The 17,238-nt window shown below is 39.7% G+C and overlaps 2 protein-coding genes across 6 annotated transcripts in view; one reads left to right on the forward strand and one right to left on the reverse strand.

Annotated features, from left to right (window-relative positions):
* Window positions 1-6,108: 6,108 nt before the first annotated feature.
* IPO11 (importin 11) overlaps window positions 6,109-17,238 on the forward strand; it is a 197,946-nt gene continuing 186,816 nt past the window's right edge. For 4 of the 5 annotated variants that reach the window (XM_045494363.1, XM_045494376.1, XM_045494380.1 and 1 more), the window contains exon 1: window positions 6,109-6,290. The gene's annotated coding sequence lies outside the window, so the exon portion shown is untranslated. Of the gene's footprint in view, window positions 6,291-6,762; window positions 6,805-17,238 lie in introns of all 5 variants that reach the window. The other variant, XM_045494369.1, reaches the window with a different exon arrangement.
* LOC123580028 (cytochrome c oxidase subunit 6A1, mitochondrial-like) lies at window positions 11,107-11,442 on the reverse strand. The gene has a single exon (XM_045444282.1). The coding sequence runs from the start codon at window positions 11,440-11,442 to the stop codon at window positions 11,107-11,109; it is 336 nt and encodes a 111-aa protein (XP_045300238.1).

The following is a 17,238-nucleotide window of genomic DNA, read 5'->3' on the forward strand; positions in this document are numbered from 1 at the left end:
TTTTATTTTTTAATAACAATCTAATATACTTTTACATTTTTATAATTTTGTACTTTTATAATTTTACTTCAACAATCTAAATCAATTTTACTTTTTAATAACAATTTGATCTAAGATTCATGATAAACAAAATACATTGCAAACAACATAACAAAATACGTTGTAAACAAGATAACAAAACCAAAAATTTAACTTGGAAAAATCTTGGAAAATACAGAAACTAGGAAGAAGATGAAAAATGTACTTATAATCTCTCCATGCTAGGATAACCTCTGAACATTTTGACATTCCCTGCTTTCTTCTGTTGTTTTAGCAGCACGTAACATAATTGAAGTCATACAGTTTGCTGTTATTTTTTGATTAAATACAGTAACATGAGAAGCACTTTCCCAGGTTGTACAGTATTGATCACCAGTATCCAAAGCTGCTGAGGAAGATTTCCTCTTGTGAATGTGTAAGAGTTTACTAAATCATTCTCATACCATTGTTGTAAAAGAAGAGTCATGCACACTTTAGTGCATATGTGAAAAATATTTTGTCTTTTGATAATTTCCCTATTACAGATTTCCACGAACGGAATTATTTTGTCAAACTGTATGGACATTTAAATCTCTGGGTATATATTAACAAATTACTTTCTTCTCATTATTATTTATTTGATTTAGAGAGAGTGGGTGTGAGCAGGAGAGAGGGACAGAGGAAGAGAGAGAATCTTAACCAGGCTCCATGCTCTGCACGGAGCCCAATGCGGGGTTCGATCCCACAACCCTGGGATATGACCTGAGCCAAAATCAAGAGTCAGACAGTCTTGGGGTGCCTGGGTGGCTCAGTTAGTTGAACACCCACCTCTTGATTTCGGTTCAGGCCATGATCTCATGGTTTTTGAGTACAAGCCTCGCATCAGGCTCTGAGCTGACAGCATGGAGCCTGCTTGGGATTCTCTCTCCCTCTCCTCTCCCCACCCCCACATGTGTGCTCGCACTCTCTCAATAAATAAATTAAAAAATAAATAAATAAACATTAAAAAAAAAAGGGTTAGACGCTCAACTGAGTCACTTAAGGGCCCCAACAAATTATTTTCTAAAACAATTGAATCAATTTTTGTTCTTACCAGTAGGAAAAAAATGCCCATTTCACTGTAAAAAGAACTATAGGTAGAAGATGTTCTTACATTTCCTTTTCCAAACTAGAAATTTATTTATTATTTTTCTTTTTTTAATTTTATTTAGATCCAAGTTAGTTAATATATAGTGTAATAATGGTTTCAGGAGTAGAATTTAGTGATTCATGACTTACCTGTAACACCCAAAGCTCATCCCAACAAGTGACTTTAACGCCCATCACCCATTTATCCCATCCCCCCCCAACACCCCTCCAGCAATCTCAGTTTGTTCTCTATAGTTAAGAATCTTTTATGGTTTGGGGCGCCTGGGTGGCGCAGTCGGTTAAGCGTCCGACTTCAGCCAGGTCACGATCTCGCGGTCTGTGGGTTCGAGCCCCGCGTCGGGCTCTGGGCCGATGGCTCAGAGCCTGGAGCCTGTTTCCCATTCTGTGTCTCCCTCTCTCTCTGCCCCTCCCCCGTTCATGCTCTGTCTCTCTCTGTCCCAAAAATAAATAAACGTTGGAAAAAAAAAAAGGAATCTCTTATGGTTTGCCTCCATCTCTGTCTTTATCTTATTTTGTTTTTCCTTCCCTTCCCCTGGATGTTCGTCTGTTTTGTTTCTTAAATTCCACATGTGAGTGAAATCATATGATATTTGTGACTTATTTCACTTAGCATAATACATTCTAGTTCCATCCACATTGTTGCAAATGGCAAGATTTCATTTTTTTGATCGTCAAATAATACATATATACACATATTTATATATATTCTGTGTCTCCCTCTCTGCCCCTCCCCCACTCTTACTATCTCTGTCTTTCTCAAAATAAAAAATAAACTTAAAAAAATTAAGAAAAAGACATTTATATTGTTTCAAGTTTTTAAAAACTCATAAAACTGAATCTGCTACAAATATTAATATTATTACCAAGGGCAGATCAATTAGTTTCCCCAAGACTTATTTTCCTAACCTGGTTAGCATTGATGAGTTTTTTGATAAGCATGTAATGAGAGCTATCTTATAATAACAGAGTTGCCCAAGACCTAATTTTACACAAGTTGCATTATTAGCTCAAATGTAGCACACTGGAAAGCCTATGACTTGGAACATGTGTTAGTTTTCTTTTTTCTTTTAAATTTTTATTTATTTATTTTTTAATGTTTATTTATTTTTGAGAGAGAGAGAGACGATGAGCAGGGAAGAGGCAGAGAGAGAGGGAGACAGAATGTGAAGCAGGCTCCAGGCTCCCAGCTGTCAACACAGAGCCTGATATGGTACTGGAACTCACAAACCGTGAGATCATGTCCTGGGCTGAAGTAGGCGATTAACCAACTGAGCCACTCAGGCGCCTCATTTTTTTTTTTTTTTTTTAATTTTTAACGTTTATTTATTTTTGAAATTTTTTTTTTTTAAGGTTTATTTGAGAGACAGAGACAGACTATGAGCAGGTGAGGGGCAGAGAGAGAGGGAGACCCAGAATCCGAAGCAGGCTCCAGGCTCCAAGCTGTCAGCACAGAGCCTGACATGGGGCTCACACCCATGAACTGTGAGATCGTGACCTGAGCGGAAGGTGGACACTTAACCAACTGAGCCACCCAGCTGCCCCGTTTTTAAAAATTTTTAATGTTTGTTTATTTTTTCAACGTTTATTTATTTTTGGGACAGAGAGAGACAGAGCATGAACGGGGGAGGGGCAGAGAGAGAGGGAGACACAGAATGGGAAACAGGCTCCAGGCTCTGAGCCATCGGCCCAGAGCCTGACGCCGGGCTCCAACTCACGGACCGCGAGATCGTGACCTGGCTGAAGTCGGACGCTTAACCGACTGCGCCACCCAGGCGCCCGTTTGTTTATTTTTGAGAGACAGAGACAAAGTGTGAGCGGGGGAGGGGCAGAGAGCGAGGGAGACACAGAATCCGAAGCAGGTTCCAGGCTCTGAGAAGTCAGTGCAGGGCCCAATGTGGGGCTCCAGCTCAGGAGCCTAGCTGTGAGATCACGACCTGAGCCAAAAGTCAGGGGCTTAACTAGTTAACTGACTGAGACACCCAGGCGCCCCCATGTGGTAGTTTTCTATTGCTGCTGTAAAAAATTGCCACACACTAGTTTAAAACAACACAAATTCATTATGTTAGAATTCTGAAGGTCAGAAGTCTGAAATCCTTTGCAGGACTGAGTTTTTTCCACAGGCTGCAAGGGAGAATCTGTTTCTTTGACTTTTCCAGCTTCTCTAGACTGCCTGTATTCCTTTACTCATGGCTTCGTATCACTCCCAACTCTGCTTCCATGGTCACATCTCTCCCTGACACTCCTCCCTCCCTCTTATAAAGCACCATTATGACTACATTAGGCCCACAGGATAATGCAAAATAATCTTTCAATCTCAAGATTCTTAATTTAGCCATATCTGCAAAGTACCTTTTGCCATGAAAACTAATATGCACAAGTTTTGGGTTATTAGGATGTGGATATCCTTTTATCCTACCAACTATAACGCATATATCTAAATTTGATTCTGGGTTCCTCCAGAATTTGAACCTAGACAAATGACAAATTCCCATCATCTAATCTGTAAAATAAGGAAAAGAATACTCTCCATATAGGGTAGGATGAAAATCAATAAAATAAATTATGTGAAATGTCTACAGTTCAATGTCAGACACTTAAAAGACACTTAGAACTGGCACATAGGAAATATTTGGTAGTAGTTAGTTGTAATTATTGATGCAAAATGAGTTGCATTGTTGTTACACTTATTTGCATCTTGGAAACTACTTGAGATTGAGAGGTGAGTAAGCCAGTGTTTCTTTAATTTAGCATTTGCTTCCTCAACTTTCTTCTTTCTCTTCAGTTCTCAGGTATTTAGGGGGGAAAACACTGAATTTATATTTATGTTTCAAATATATTCTGAACAGACCCAATGATGATTTAATTATTTGTTTCCCCTTTCCTCTAAAGAATCTGAGAATATAAGGACATAGCAATGAAATGCAGTAATATGAGGTTATTTATCTAGGTGTACATATTTCTCTTGTACATAGTATGTGAGTAGGTTTTACATTCATAAGAGTTGAAGCTAGGACTTCCCAAGTGCATTTTATTGGGAGTCTGGGAGTTGTAGGCAAAATTTGTATGTGTGCATTTTTCTAAGTTATACCTTTTATTAAATTTCCAAAGGATCCATTATCCCATTTCATATATATATGTATAATTTTTAAAAATTTTTAAAAATGTTTATTTTTGAGAGAAGGCGTGATTAGGGGAAGGGCTGGTGGGGTGGGGGGGGGGGGTGCTCTATGGTGACAGCAGACAGCCCAATGCAGGACTCGAACTCACAAACTTCAAGATCATGACCTGAGCTGAAGTCAAATGGTTATCTGACTGAGCTGTCCAGGCTCCCCAGAAAAGATCTATTCTTCTAAAGCAATTTCTTCATTTTAATTCAAATTAGGTTTCATATGTATATTTATACACATACACACACATATTTATTGCATATTCCTAATAAACTTGTTACTCATTGTGTGATCTTTGGACCAGTAGCATTGGCATTAACTGAAAACTCATTAGAAATGAAGACTCACCTCAAATCAACTGAATCAGGATCTGTATTTTAACAAGATCCATGTGATTCTATGCACATTTAAAACTTGACAAGTATTACCTTAAGTAAAATCAGCAGATACAATCAAGCAAAACAAATAAATAAATGAAACATGTCCACATTACCATTCAACTAGTGACAAACCTTGTTAACATTTTGGCATATATTTATTTATTTTATTTTTGGCCCCATATAAAAATGGGGCTATACTTAACCTAATTTTTTGTAAACCACTCTTTTCCCAATGGATTGTGAATGTGTTAGCATGCAACAAAAACATGGCAACGTAATTTATATTGGCCAATTTGTCATTTATTATATATGCATGTATCATGATTAGGCATTCCTTTCTTGGTGGTTATTTAGATAATACTGTATTTTTACTTTAAAAACAGCCCTAATGTGAACATTCTTGTAATGTAGGTCTTATGATTGATTCAAATCCTAACAATGTCCCTTACTAGCTGTGTGACTTTAGGCAGATTACCTGACTTCTCTGTGCTTCAGTTTCTTCACCTATAACAGTAGCATAATAGCACCTCACAGATTGTTTTGAGGATTAAAATACATGATCATGTTAAGATTTTAGAAGTGTACCTGGCACATTCTAAATGTTCAGTAAATGTTTATTATTATTATTTTTTTATTATTAATGTTTATGAACCCTCAACCATGTCTTTACAACTTCTCTTTCTAAGGAAACCTTAGAGGGGGCGCCTAGGTGGCTCAAGTCTGTTGAGCCTTAGACTCTTGATTTTGGCTCACGGTCCCTGAGTTGGGAGTCTGGGATCCGGCTCTGTGCTGAACAGTGCGGAGCCTACTTGGGATTCTGTCTTCCTCTCTCTCTGCTCCTCCCTCACTCTCTCTCTCTCTCTCTCTCTCTCTCAAAAAATAAATAAAAATAAAAACTTTAAAAAAAGTAAAGAAAACTTAGGTCACTAGCTAGTAGCAGAGGCAGGCAGAACTATACTTCCACTCCTGCTATCGTTCTGGAGTAGAGCGCCCAGCAAATTTAGGACTTGAAAAAAATATTCACGGGAGGTTTGACCAATGGGAATAAGATTATTTTAATAACTCATTTACGCTGAGACGCACTCGGAAAACAATGCAGTTTAGAACCTATATCCGGAACGGGGAAAGGAAAATGGTTCCGATTCAAGCAGGCTTCAATCAAACCAGGAGACAGCGATTTGTCCTGGGAATTGGGCTACGCGGGGTTAACGTTTCCATGGTTACAAATCGGGCTGACTCCAGGCTCCACGCTCTGTAATGCGCAAGCGCAGATAGCTGCTTTAGCCCCCCGGCGCCTTCAGTTTCGAAGGGGAAGCACCTCCCTCCTCTTGTGCAGTTCTCCTATCGCCTTCTCACTTTGACAATTCCACGCGTTCCGGGTGTCTGTGACGCAGTATTCCCGCGTCCGCGTCGTTTGGAGCCGCGACGCTGAACATGGCGCGTTCCTAGAAGCCGCTTTCGGCATCAGTAGGCGGCGGCGTGTGGACTGGAAGCGTGAGGCGCGGGACCAACCGACTTCGCTTCGTGTTGGGGACTGGAAGCGGGAGAGCCGGGGTATTCCGGACCGAACCAAACGGTGAGGCCTGAGAGCTACAGAGCGCGCGAGTGGAAGGGAGGAGTGGGCTGGGCAGCGGAGACGGGAGAGGCGAGGGAAGAACGTTGGGCTAGTCGGAGAGGAGAGAGAGCAGAAACGCGGCGAGAGCGGCCTGCAGGCTTGGCTCTCTGCGTAACCCTAGGCACTACTTGGAGCTGGGGTCTGACCGAGTCAGCCCTGGGAGGGGGAGGCTTGGTCGAGGAGGAATGGGGGTGCAGGAAGACGGGCTGGGTGCCAAGATGAGGAGAGCATAGGGTGCCCATTGTGGCTGCGGTTGCGGGCCAGGGTGGTGTATTTGCCCTTGGGGCATAGGTGATGCCCATTTTGAGAGAACGTGGTCAGTTTTAGTAGAAAGCCACTGTATATTGTTATTGCACACAGTACATTGCTGCTAATAGCAATGCCGTGAACGCTCTAATTAAACATTAGACCCTTCCTTGCCTTTAATGAACAGGTGCAGGAAGTTAACACATTTTCCGAGGAGCCGCTTGCTGAGGTATGGCCGCCAATGCTCAAGCTCAGCGACTTCTGCAGCTTTATATTGAGGGTATTTGTGATTCAGCAAAACTATTTTGAGGCCCATTGCATTTGTCATTCTTTTTTATTCTGTTGTTACATAGTGGTGAATGAGGGAAGTATTATTAGTTGAAAGTGATTTGAGTAAATTAGGTAGGAGTGGTAAATTGCCTGCAGGTGCCAAGATTGCAATAGACATAGCTTCTCCCCACCCCAGTGTAAGCGAGCTCGTTTGTAGTGCTGTAGTGCTTTTGAGAATTGGTTATTCTTCAGTATAGGGTAAGAAAGAGCAGTTTACAGCCCTAATTATTTTTTTCTTTCTTTCTTTCTTTTTCTTTCTTTCTTTTTTTTTTTTTTTTTTTTTTGGTGTTTGTGTTGGTTAGAGAGTTCATGGCTCCGTTTTAACGTTATTTTAAACTTCTCTTTTCAGTTATAGAGGCTTCAGGTTAAGGGTAGAGTGACTGTGAGGCTTCCATTGCATGACACCTTTTCTTCTATCTTGCATCACTGAAGATTGCTATGAAATTAGAATGAAAATCCTTGTTGGTTGTGATACGATTGTGGAATTTTTTCCCTCCTATAACCTAGTACAGGGAATAGTAGAAACAGTTTAATTAGAGCAATGGTTTGTGGCCATATATTATAGCCCTAGGTCAGCTGGGCTGTCTCTGTCCTAGTTACGCTTCCTAAAGCAAAAGAAAATCCTCATCACAGATGAATTTAGTTGTGGTAATAGGATTGGAGGTTCTAAACAAATGCATGAAGATTATTTGGTAATTAGTATAAAAATCTTTAAATTTTATGACATTGAATGTTAGCATTCAGAATCCAGAATGCAAAAGAACCCTTGTAGGCATGTGGCAGTTAGAATATACAGAAGACTTGTCTAGAGCTAAATGTTTTTCTAGAAATAAAAATATTCATGTTTTGAGAAAGATAACATGGTTAGATGGATTTTGACCATTGTGTTGTGTGTATGTGCATATATGTGTGCATGGTGTGTATTTATATTGTTCTTGTTGAAGTATCGTTGACATACAGTGTTACATTGGTTCATGTGGTGTTCTGATCAGTTCATGCTGATTCAACAATTCTATACCTTATGCTGTGCTCCCCATGATAAGTGTCGTTACTGTCACTATACAGTGTTGTTACAGTATTATTGACTGTATTTCCTGCACTGTACTTTTCATCTCTGTGACTTACTTTTATAACTGGGAATTTGTACCTCTTAATCCCCTTCCCCATTTTTTGTGCATTGGTATTTAATCTTGCTTCTCCTAATACGGTGTTACTGATTCCAGTATTATTCATTTCTGTGCTAATCCTATCTGTACCAAATGATGACTATCATCAAGTTAATTTCAGAGTGTTTTAGGGAATGGCAAGACATACTTAGTGCAGGTGTGAGTCTGGAACATCTTTGTTTTTGTTTTCTAAATATCAGGCTGATTACAGATAAGCCCACAATTATAAGCTTTGTAGAGCTTGAGTTGGATCAGTGTTCTGCACCGTTCCTACTCTGAGTATGATGTATGGCATCATGTCAGTATTTGCTCAGAATGCCCAAGCTTAAGCTTAACCCTAAACCTAATGAATCAGAACCTGCATCTTAACAAGCTTTCCGGATGATAGGAATTTACGTTAAAACTTGAGACACCCTACTTTGGTTGGGAAGAGTTGGAAGACTGAGGTCATGGGTAAAGCTATGTAAAATTAGAGCATTTATTTTGATCTGAGGTAATCCTTTGCTGCTTATCGAGTCTGATTTATCTGGTTGAAGAAACAGACCTGGCAGTGGTAAGTAACTTGCCTGATGTTCATAACCCGGGTTCAGACTTACTCGAACGCTTTTCTTTTGCTATTTATTGCCATTTTAAAATGGAACTAAAGCTTTCGTGAATGAGAGCTAGGAATCCATTCCACAACAAACATTTACTGAGTGATGGGCAAGCAGTCCAATAATTCTGTGTTTCTCTAGAAACTGCTGTTTCCTATGGTGGTTATGAACCCACCACATTGCCTCCTTACTCTTTCCTGGATAATGTCACTTCTGCATGACAGAGGGGGGTGCCTGGGTGGCGCAGTCGGTTACACATCTGATTTTGGCTCAGGTCATGATCTCGCGGTCTGTGAGTTGAAGCCCCGCGTCGGGCTCTGTGCTGACAGCTCGGAGTCTGGAGCCTGCTCGGCTCCCTCTCTCTCTGCCCCTGCCCTGCTCACACTCTGTCTCTGTCTCTGTCTCTCAAAAAGTGAATAAACACTAAAAAATATTTACATGACAGAGGAAATGAAATACATTGGTGGCATTGTTTGCACTTGCAAACATGTCTACTTCTATCTGGTCATCTCTCCTGTGCTCTGAGTTTTTTCTCCTCAGGGACAGTGTTTCCTTGGTGTATTATGTTGTTTTTCCAGGGCTGCTGTAACAATACCACAGGCTGGGTGGCTTAAACAATGGAAAATTATTTTCTCACAGTTCTTGAAGCTGAAAGGCCAAGATCAGGGTTCCAGCAGGAGTGATTTCCTCTGAGGTTCTCTCCTTGACTTAGAGGTAACCACCTGCTTTGTACACTAGAATCTCTGGTATCTCTTTCTTATTAGGACACCACTTGCATTAGATTAGGGCTCCACTCTAATGACCTCATTTTAACTTAATCACTTCTTCAAAAATCTTGTCTCCAATTCTGAGGGTCCTGGGAGTGAGGGCTCCAACATGTGAATTTTGGGGGAATGCATTCAGTCCATAACATTTGGTTGGTCCTGTTGTACTTTGAATGGGCCCTAACTTATTAGGGTTTAAAAAAAATTCCTTTAAATACACTCTCACTCTAGATTCCTCTTCAGTTTCATCTGTAATTATTTCCTTTAAGTTTCTGGAAAAGTTACTTATATTAATTTTCTCCACATCCTTATTATTCGCTCCCCCTCCCTCCCCAATATATTGAAGTCTAGCAGTCCAAGTCCCTGAATTTGGCCACCATTGATCTCTTTGTGGTGAAATCTAATGGAATCCGTGTCATCATTTGACATGTTGACATTTCTCTTTGAAATTCTCTTATGCTTCTGTGACACTGTGGTCTCCTTATTTCCATGTATGTTGGCCAGTCTTTCCTTGGTGCAGTTTTCTGTCTTTGACCAATTCAAATTTTCCTATCACAGTGATGCACAGTCTTCTCTCTTCTGCCTCTACCTGCTCTTAAATGGTCTTATCTCTGATGACTTCAACTATTGACTTTATTTTGATAACTAGCAGATCTCTGTCTCTTTAGCACAGATTACCCTCCAACTGTGACACATTATGTGGTTGTCTTAAGATATATAAAGTTCAGGTCAAAAATTAGATATATTACTCTTTCCGAAGTTGCTTCTCTTCCTCCTATGATCCATGCCTGCCAGTCAGTTGGAGATGCCCCAAGTCTTAACTCTACCCTCTAATTACCCTTATGTACCACCCTGCCCCCAATCGTTTACCAAATCTTCTACGTCTTTCATCTATTTTTCCTTGCCAGCTACTACCTTGGTTCGGATTATCATTAGTATGTGGACTTTGGTGTAAGCATTGTAAATAATTTCTTTGAATCTGAGAATGGATATAATCCCTCTAAACCCTTTCTTGTTTTTTAGACAGATTGTAGTGTTCTTCTGCCATGCAGGCTTTCAGATTAAAATCCATACTACCAAATTTAGGAAATAAGGACCTTAGTGATTTGGACCTTGCTTGCTTTTTGCTTTCATCTTCTGTTTCCTGCCTCACATGATTCTGTCATGCTGAACTATTTGCAATTCTTCAAAAGTATTTGAATATTTTTTAAAGTTGAGACATCAGTATGTTGTGTGTATTCTGCCTAGAATATACCTATCACCTTTCTGACAACACATACAACCTACTCATTTGGATAACTCCTACTCAGCTTTCATGACCCAGCACAAATGCTATCTTGTCCCCCTTTCCTGCCTCACCAAGCTTTCCCCAACCTGTTTAGGCTGAGTTAGGTCTTTCTTTTAGGTGTTTCCAAAACAGCTTTGTTGTCTTTTTTTCTCTTAAGACTGGAAAGCAAAGACTCTCTTGTTTGTTTGTTTGTTTTTTTGTGGACTAATCTAAGTTATTTATTCAAGTTATATCCTGCCATAACCAAAGGGATGGAAGATCAGTATACTGGTCATCATTTGAGGCAAGTAAGGAAGGTGCACTTAATGTCCCGTATACTTCTGGTCCATGTGCAGAGTCATGGTCCAAACCGCTGCTGTGGTCCCTGCTGGGTAGTGGTCCAGGTTCTCTTTATTCATCCTCATAGCCAGTCGGGAGTGGATTCACATGAGGGTTAAAGGATAGAGTAATCATACTCCCCTGGAGTAGGACTTGGAAAAGAACTCCCCCTGGAAAAGGACTTGGACTTGATGCGGAGTTGTGGGTAGGCGATGAACTCGGATCTCTCAAGCTCTCCTTGATCAACTTCAGGAAGATGTTCACCATGCTCACTTTTACGTATGAGAGTGCTATAAAGTAGTGAGTGGAGCTCTCCCTGCTGTGGGTGCTACTTGACATGGATTGCTGTAGCTGTGCCCTGGATCGTTCTAGCAACCCTGAAACCTGGGACCCAGCTGCAGTCATCATTTTTGAACTGGAGCTCAAAGACTATTTATGTTTGTATGTATGTATGTATTATGTTTAATTTTATTTTTGAGAGAGAAGGAGAGTGCATGCACACGCGGGGAGAGGCAAAGAGAGAGGGGGACAGAGAATCTGAAAGGAGCTCCGTGCTGACGGCAGAGAACCTGATGGGGGGCTTGAATTCATGAGTGGTGAGATCATGACCTGAGCCAAAGCCGGACGCTTAACTGAGCCACCCAGGCACCCGACTCTTTTATTCATTCTTTATCTCTCAGAGTAATGCCTGGCCATTAGAAGCTGCTTCCTTGTTGTGTACCATGAATGCAAGTTGAACTACCAGAGAGTTTACGGGAGCCGGGGTGGCTTGGTCGGCAGAGCATCCGACGTCAGCTCGGGTCATGATCTCAAGGTTCATGAGTTCGAGCCCTGGATGGGGCTCTGTGCTGACAGCAGCCTAGAGCCTGCTTCAGAATCTGTGTCTCTCTTTCTCTCTGCCCCTTCTCTGCTTGTGCTCGGTCTCTCTCTCTTTCAAAAATAAATAAACATTAAAAAAACAAACAAACAAGAATTACCAGAGAGTTGAAACAAAGTGAGATGTTACATACTCTGGAGGTTAGTTTGAATGGGCTTGAAAAGTCAGAGATGGGTTCAGATTTGAGACTTTACACAACTGTATGCAGAGATTGGGATTTAGTAATTGAATTCATTTATTTAACAAATACTTATTCATCACTTTCATATGTGCCAGGTGCATTTTTAGATTCTGGTGATACACCTTTGAACAAAGGAAGTTCCTGGTGTCTGGACCTTAAGTTTTAATTGAGGGAGTCTGTACAATAAACACATAGATATTAGAATGTCAAATAGTAAAAAGTGTCATGTAGAGAAATTAAGAAAGATATCCGGAAAAGAGAGATTCTGGGTTGAACGTAAGAGGGTAAGATACTTTAGATTGGGTGGTCAGCAACAACCAACTTGATGAGTCAACAACTTGAGCAAAGAATGAATTGAAGTTAAAGAGCAAAACATGCAGGTACTTAGAGGCAAGAGTTTTCTAGTCAGAGGGAGCAAAATCTGTAAGATAGATTTGATGTATCTATTCCACTGAAGATGGACCCATGTTGTCTCTTTGTTACTGTAGACAACTCCCAGGATAAATGCCCTTATCCTTGTCTGCTCTTATAAGCCTGTGTTGGAGTTTCTTTGGTTATAGCACCAAGTGTGCGATTGCTGGGCCAAAGGATAAAACCTGTTTGGTTGTAGGACACACACACACACACACACATACACATAGACATACACATACACATTTAGGTTTTTTAGAGATGGCAGGATTGCTCTCCAGAGTAGTTGTACCAATGTATATATACTCTTAGCAAGCATAAGGGTCTCTCTTCCACAGGCTAACGTTGAATATTTTGGGGACTTTTTAATTTTTGCCAGTCTGACTAATTTTGCCAGTCACAGTCGCATGTTCTTCCGACTGAGCCAGCCAGGTGCCCCCACCAGTCTGATTATTGTAAAGTAATATATCTGTTTTTTTTTTTTTTTTTAAATTCCTGGGGCGCCTGGGTGGCTCAGTCGTTTGAGCGTCCTACTTCGGCTCAGCTCAGAGCCTGGAGCCTGATTCTGCTTCTGTGTCTCCCTCTCTCTCTGCCCCTAACCCACTTGCATTCTGTCCCTGTCTCTGTCTCTGTCAAAAATAAATAAACATTAAAAAAAATTTTTTTAAATAAAAAAATAAAAATTCCTGATAACTAGTGAGGTAGCATCTTTTCTGGTATTTATAACCCATTTGGCTTTTTCTGTGAATTGTCTCTATGCTTCGTCCAGTTTTCTTTTGTATTTCTTGTTGATTCACAAAGGTTTCCTGTGTGTTCTATGTAATCTATCGTTGTTTATTCATTTAACATATCTTATAATTTTTATTTTGTTAATATTGCCAATGATATGTTCGTTAACTCCATTAATTTTGGTTTTCAACTTTTTTTTTTTTTTTTAAAGTTTATTTATTTTTGGGACAGAGAGAGACAGAGCATGAACGGGGGAGGGGCAGAGAGAGAGGGAGACACAGAATCGGAAACAGGCTCCAGGCTCTGAGCCATCAGCCCAGAGCCTGACGCGGGGCTCGAACTCACGGACCGCGAGATCGTGACCTGGCTGAAGTCGGACGCTTAACCGACTGCGCCACCCAGGCGCCCCGGTTTTCAACTTTTGATGTAGTATAATTTACCAGGAAAATGAGCGATAGTTTTGATGTATTCCGGTTCTCAAGTTTAGAATTTTATAAAAAAAAATCTGTTAATTTCACTTGAGGTATCAATGGACAACACGGATCAAAAGGAAAATGTGGTAGTCCGTGGAGTATGAGGTTGGGGTAGTAGACTTCTTTCTAGTTCTAGAAATGTCACTAATGAACCTGGGACTTAAGAGAAGTCACAGTTTATCTTCTTAACCTCTTTGAGACACAATATCTTGGTCAGTAGAATAAAATGCTTAAATCATATGTACAGTTGACCCTTGATCAAATGGCTTTGAAATCTGTGGGTCTGTTTTCAGGTGTGTGTGTATTTTTTGATACATTATAGTACTATAAATGTATTTTCTTGTCCTTAATATTTTTCTTTAGCTTATTTCACTGTAAGGATATAGCATATAATATATACAATATGACATACAAAATATGTTTTATTCAACAGTTTATTGTTAAGGCTTCTCATCAGCAAGCTATTAAATTTTGGGCGAGTCAAAACTTAAATGCATTGTTTGAGGGTCAGCTATATTTACTATTTAGAGAACTGATATGCGTAGCTCCAAGATGGTAAAAAATTATTTTAATGTTTGAAAACATTATTTTAATGATAAAATGTGTCATAGTTCCGAACGGTGGAGACATTACTGGTATGAATTCCATACGTGTTTTAATGAATGAATTTTTACAAATGCAGTGACTCTTTAGGCTAGACTCTCACAAGAATGAGATTCTTTTGAGACAGCATTATAGACAGTGTTGTCCTGGACCAGTAATGGGAGACTATCACTCAAAGATGTGTATGTTTGGCTTTTCAGTTTTTATATTTTTTTAAATTAAAAAAAATATATATATATATAGAGAGAGCATGAGCCGTGCAACAGGGGAGAGGGGTAGAGGAAGAGAGAGAGAATCTTAAGCAGGCTCCATGGTCACTGTGGAGCCCAATGCAGGGCCCAAAACAGGCGCGATCCCACTACCCTGGGATTATGACCTGAGCTGAAACCAAGAGTTGGAAGCTCGCTTGACTGAGCCACCCAGGCGCCCCAAAGATATGTATACTTGGAGAGGACTGATGATCCCTTAGCAGTTAGTGAAAGGTTTTGACTCAACTTAAATCCAGTCAGTTATAGTCTATTAAATTTGGGCTGTGCTATTCCTTTAATTCAAAGCTCAAAATCTAGCTTACTGCTTTTTCTTCCTTTGTTTTATATCATAGAAGAAACTATAAAGCCAATAACTATAATTGCTGTTTTTATATAGATTTTATTTATTTATTGTCACTGTTGTTTAGGATAAGCTTTTTAACTTTTCCTAGTATGAAATACTCATTCATGGGGAAGTGTTGTGTACAATGAACAGGCAAGAAATTTATTGTAGTTTCTCAATGTCATTTTACTAAAAACTCCCAGTGAAATGCACACATTTGGGTTTACTGAACTAGACATCTCTTATAGCTGCCTCCTGGTGACGTTTACTGCCTTCTTCAATACTGTATGGTTTCCCCATTCATTTCTCTGTCTCCCACCACTAGACTATATTGCCTGTAAGCGCAGGAACTCTTTTGTCTTTTTAGTTCATTGATACATCTCAGGTGACTAGAATTATAACCTGGAACTTGTAGGTGTTCCATAAATATTTGATGAATGAACGAATGTAGAAAAGTCTAATGATAAACTGAGTAAATATCAGGAAGTTGTATAGAGAGTACAGGATTAGAACAAAGGGTGTTAGATGTTCCCAGTGAAAGGTACTGCTGAATTTTGTTGCCCTGATATGCCCCATTCAGTAGAACAATTACTTTAGTTTTTTCTCTTCTTTCCCTCCATTCATTTAGCAAGCATAGTGTTTATTCTTGTAGTATTTTTAAAAAATGTTTATTTATTTTGAAGGAGAGAGCACAAGTGGGGAAGGGACAGTGAGAGAGGGAGAGAGAAAAATAATTCCAAGCAGGCTCCATGCTCAGCACAGAGCCTCTTGGGCTCCATCCCAAGGCTCTGGGATCATGACCTGAGCCGAAATCAAGAGTTGGACACTTAACCCACTGAGCCACCCAGGCGCCCACTTGTAATATGTTTTGTAGATACTCTTTACTGTGATGTAATCCCTGTTCTTCGAGAAGGATTATTGTGTCTGTGAACTCTTTCTGTTTCACCTTTTCTAAGTTTGCCTTCCACTCTTGGAAGTGACCATCACAGTATTGTTTTGTTCAGTTCATCAAATATTTACTGAGTATTTGCTGTATGTATCCCTGATATTGTAGTAGGTGCTAGCATATATAGATGAATCGGCAGTTTTTGCCTTTAAGCAGCTCATGATTTTGTAGATGGGATGCAAGTAAGTAAGGAATAGGTGTAGTAATAGAAGTACTTGCTATGTAGAACAATGGTCTGGGAGAAGGAATACTTTACATTCCAGTGTAGTTGTACTTTTCCAGGTGATGTTTGCTGTGAACAGCTTTGGTGATCTGTGTCGTGGTCTGTTAGATACCACTAAAAAAAACCCCCAAAAAACCTGAAAGTAGAATCATGTAATGAACCTTTCTACCTATCACCGACCTTTAACAACGATCAACTCATGAGGTCAGTTTTTTTTTTTTTTTTTACTTCCACCTGACTTCCTTTCTGAGTGTGTTGTTAGCAAGATCTAGGAGCTGGGTTAGACTCATATTTAACTACTACTTTTTCGTTTAGCAAGCTATTTTCTCCTAATTTAAGACTTTGGTTTCTCAGAATAATAGAGTGTCTCTGAGTTTTCTAATATAACTTTTCTGTTTGTATCATCTTTGAATTTTTCCCTGGTCTTCACAGAAATTCATTTCTTTCTTGGCTTTTTCTAGTTTGCTTTTTACGCCAGCAGTTTTCTAATGTTTCCTATCCCTAATTCTCCAAGAATGTGTTTCTCTCTCCTATAAGTTTGTAGACTGGAACTATAGATCATGATTCAACTTGCAAGAATTTAACTATCTTTAAAAAAAAAAATGACATCTTTCTCTCATCTCTCTTTAGGAAGTACTCCAGTAATACATGGTAAATACTATATTGCTTACACTTTTCATCAAAAGGCTACTCTCCATTGAAGTTTTTATTTATTTGCCCGCTACTGCTTCTTCCAGGAGGAGAATTAGGGCTATTGAGTTATTAATTCCATTTTCTCAGTGGCTTATATCTGGCCTTTATTTTCTCTCTTTCTAAATGTTTATATTTTTCTTCAGTGTGGATTCTGCAAGGGTTTTCTCACTGGCTGATTTTTGTCTCCTGCTTGTATCCGTCTGTTCTTGTTCCATAGTTTCTCAGTCACTGTTTGCTAGAACAGTAGCTTACACTATTACTTTTTCTTAAGTTCTGTCATACTTACTTTGTATAAAGCTCAGAACATATGTCCTCATCGCACGTTTTCTTTTGGTAGAGAGTATTTTTAATGATTTACTATTTAGCTATAGAAGTAGAGACTGTGCTGCAAGGAAGCTCTGTGGTTGTTGTGTTTTGCCTCAAGGCAAGGTTTTCATTTTCATTTGTTTATTTAGAAACAGTGTGAGTGGGGTCAGG

This window comes from Leopardus geoffroyi, chromosome A1 (genome assembly GCF_018350155.1).
Source record: "Leopardus geoffroyi isolate Oge1 chromosome A1, O.geoffroyi_Oge1_pat1.0, whole genome shotgun sequence".
NCBI lineage: Eukaryota > Metazoa > Chordata > Mammalia > Carnivora > Felidae > Leopardus > Leopardus geoffroyi.

Excerpts from the sequence above, each read along its gene's own strand:
- LOC123580028 (XM_045444282.1), bottom strand. The coding sequence starts at position 11,442 with ATGATGACTGCAGCTGGGTCCCAGGTTTCAGGGTTGCTAGAACGATCC.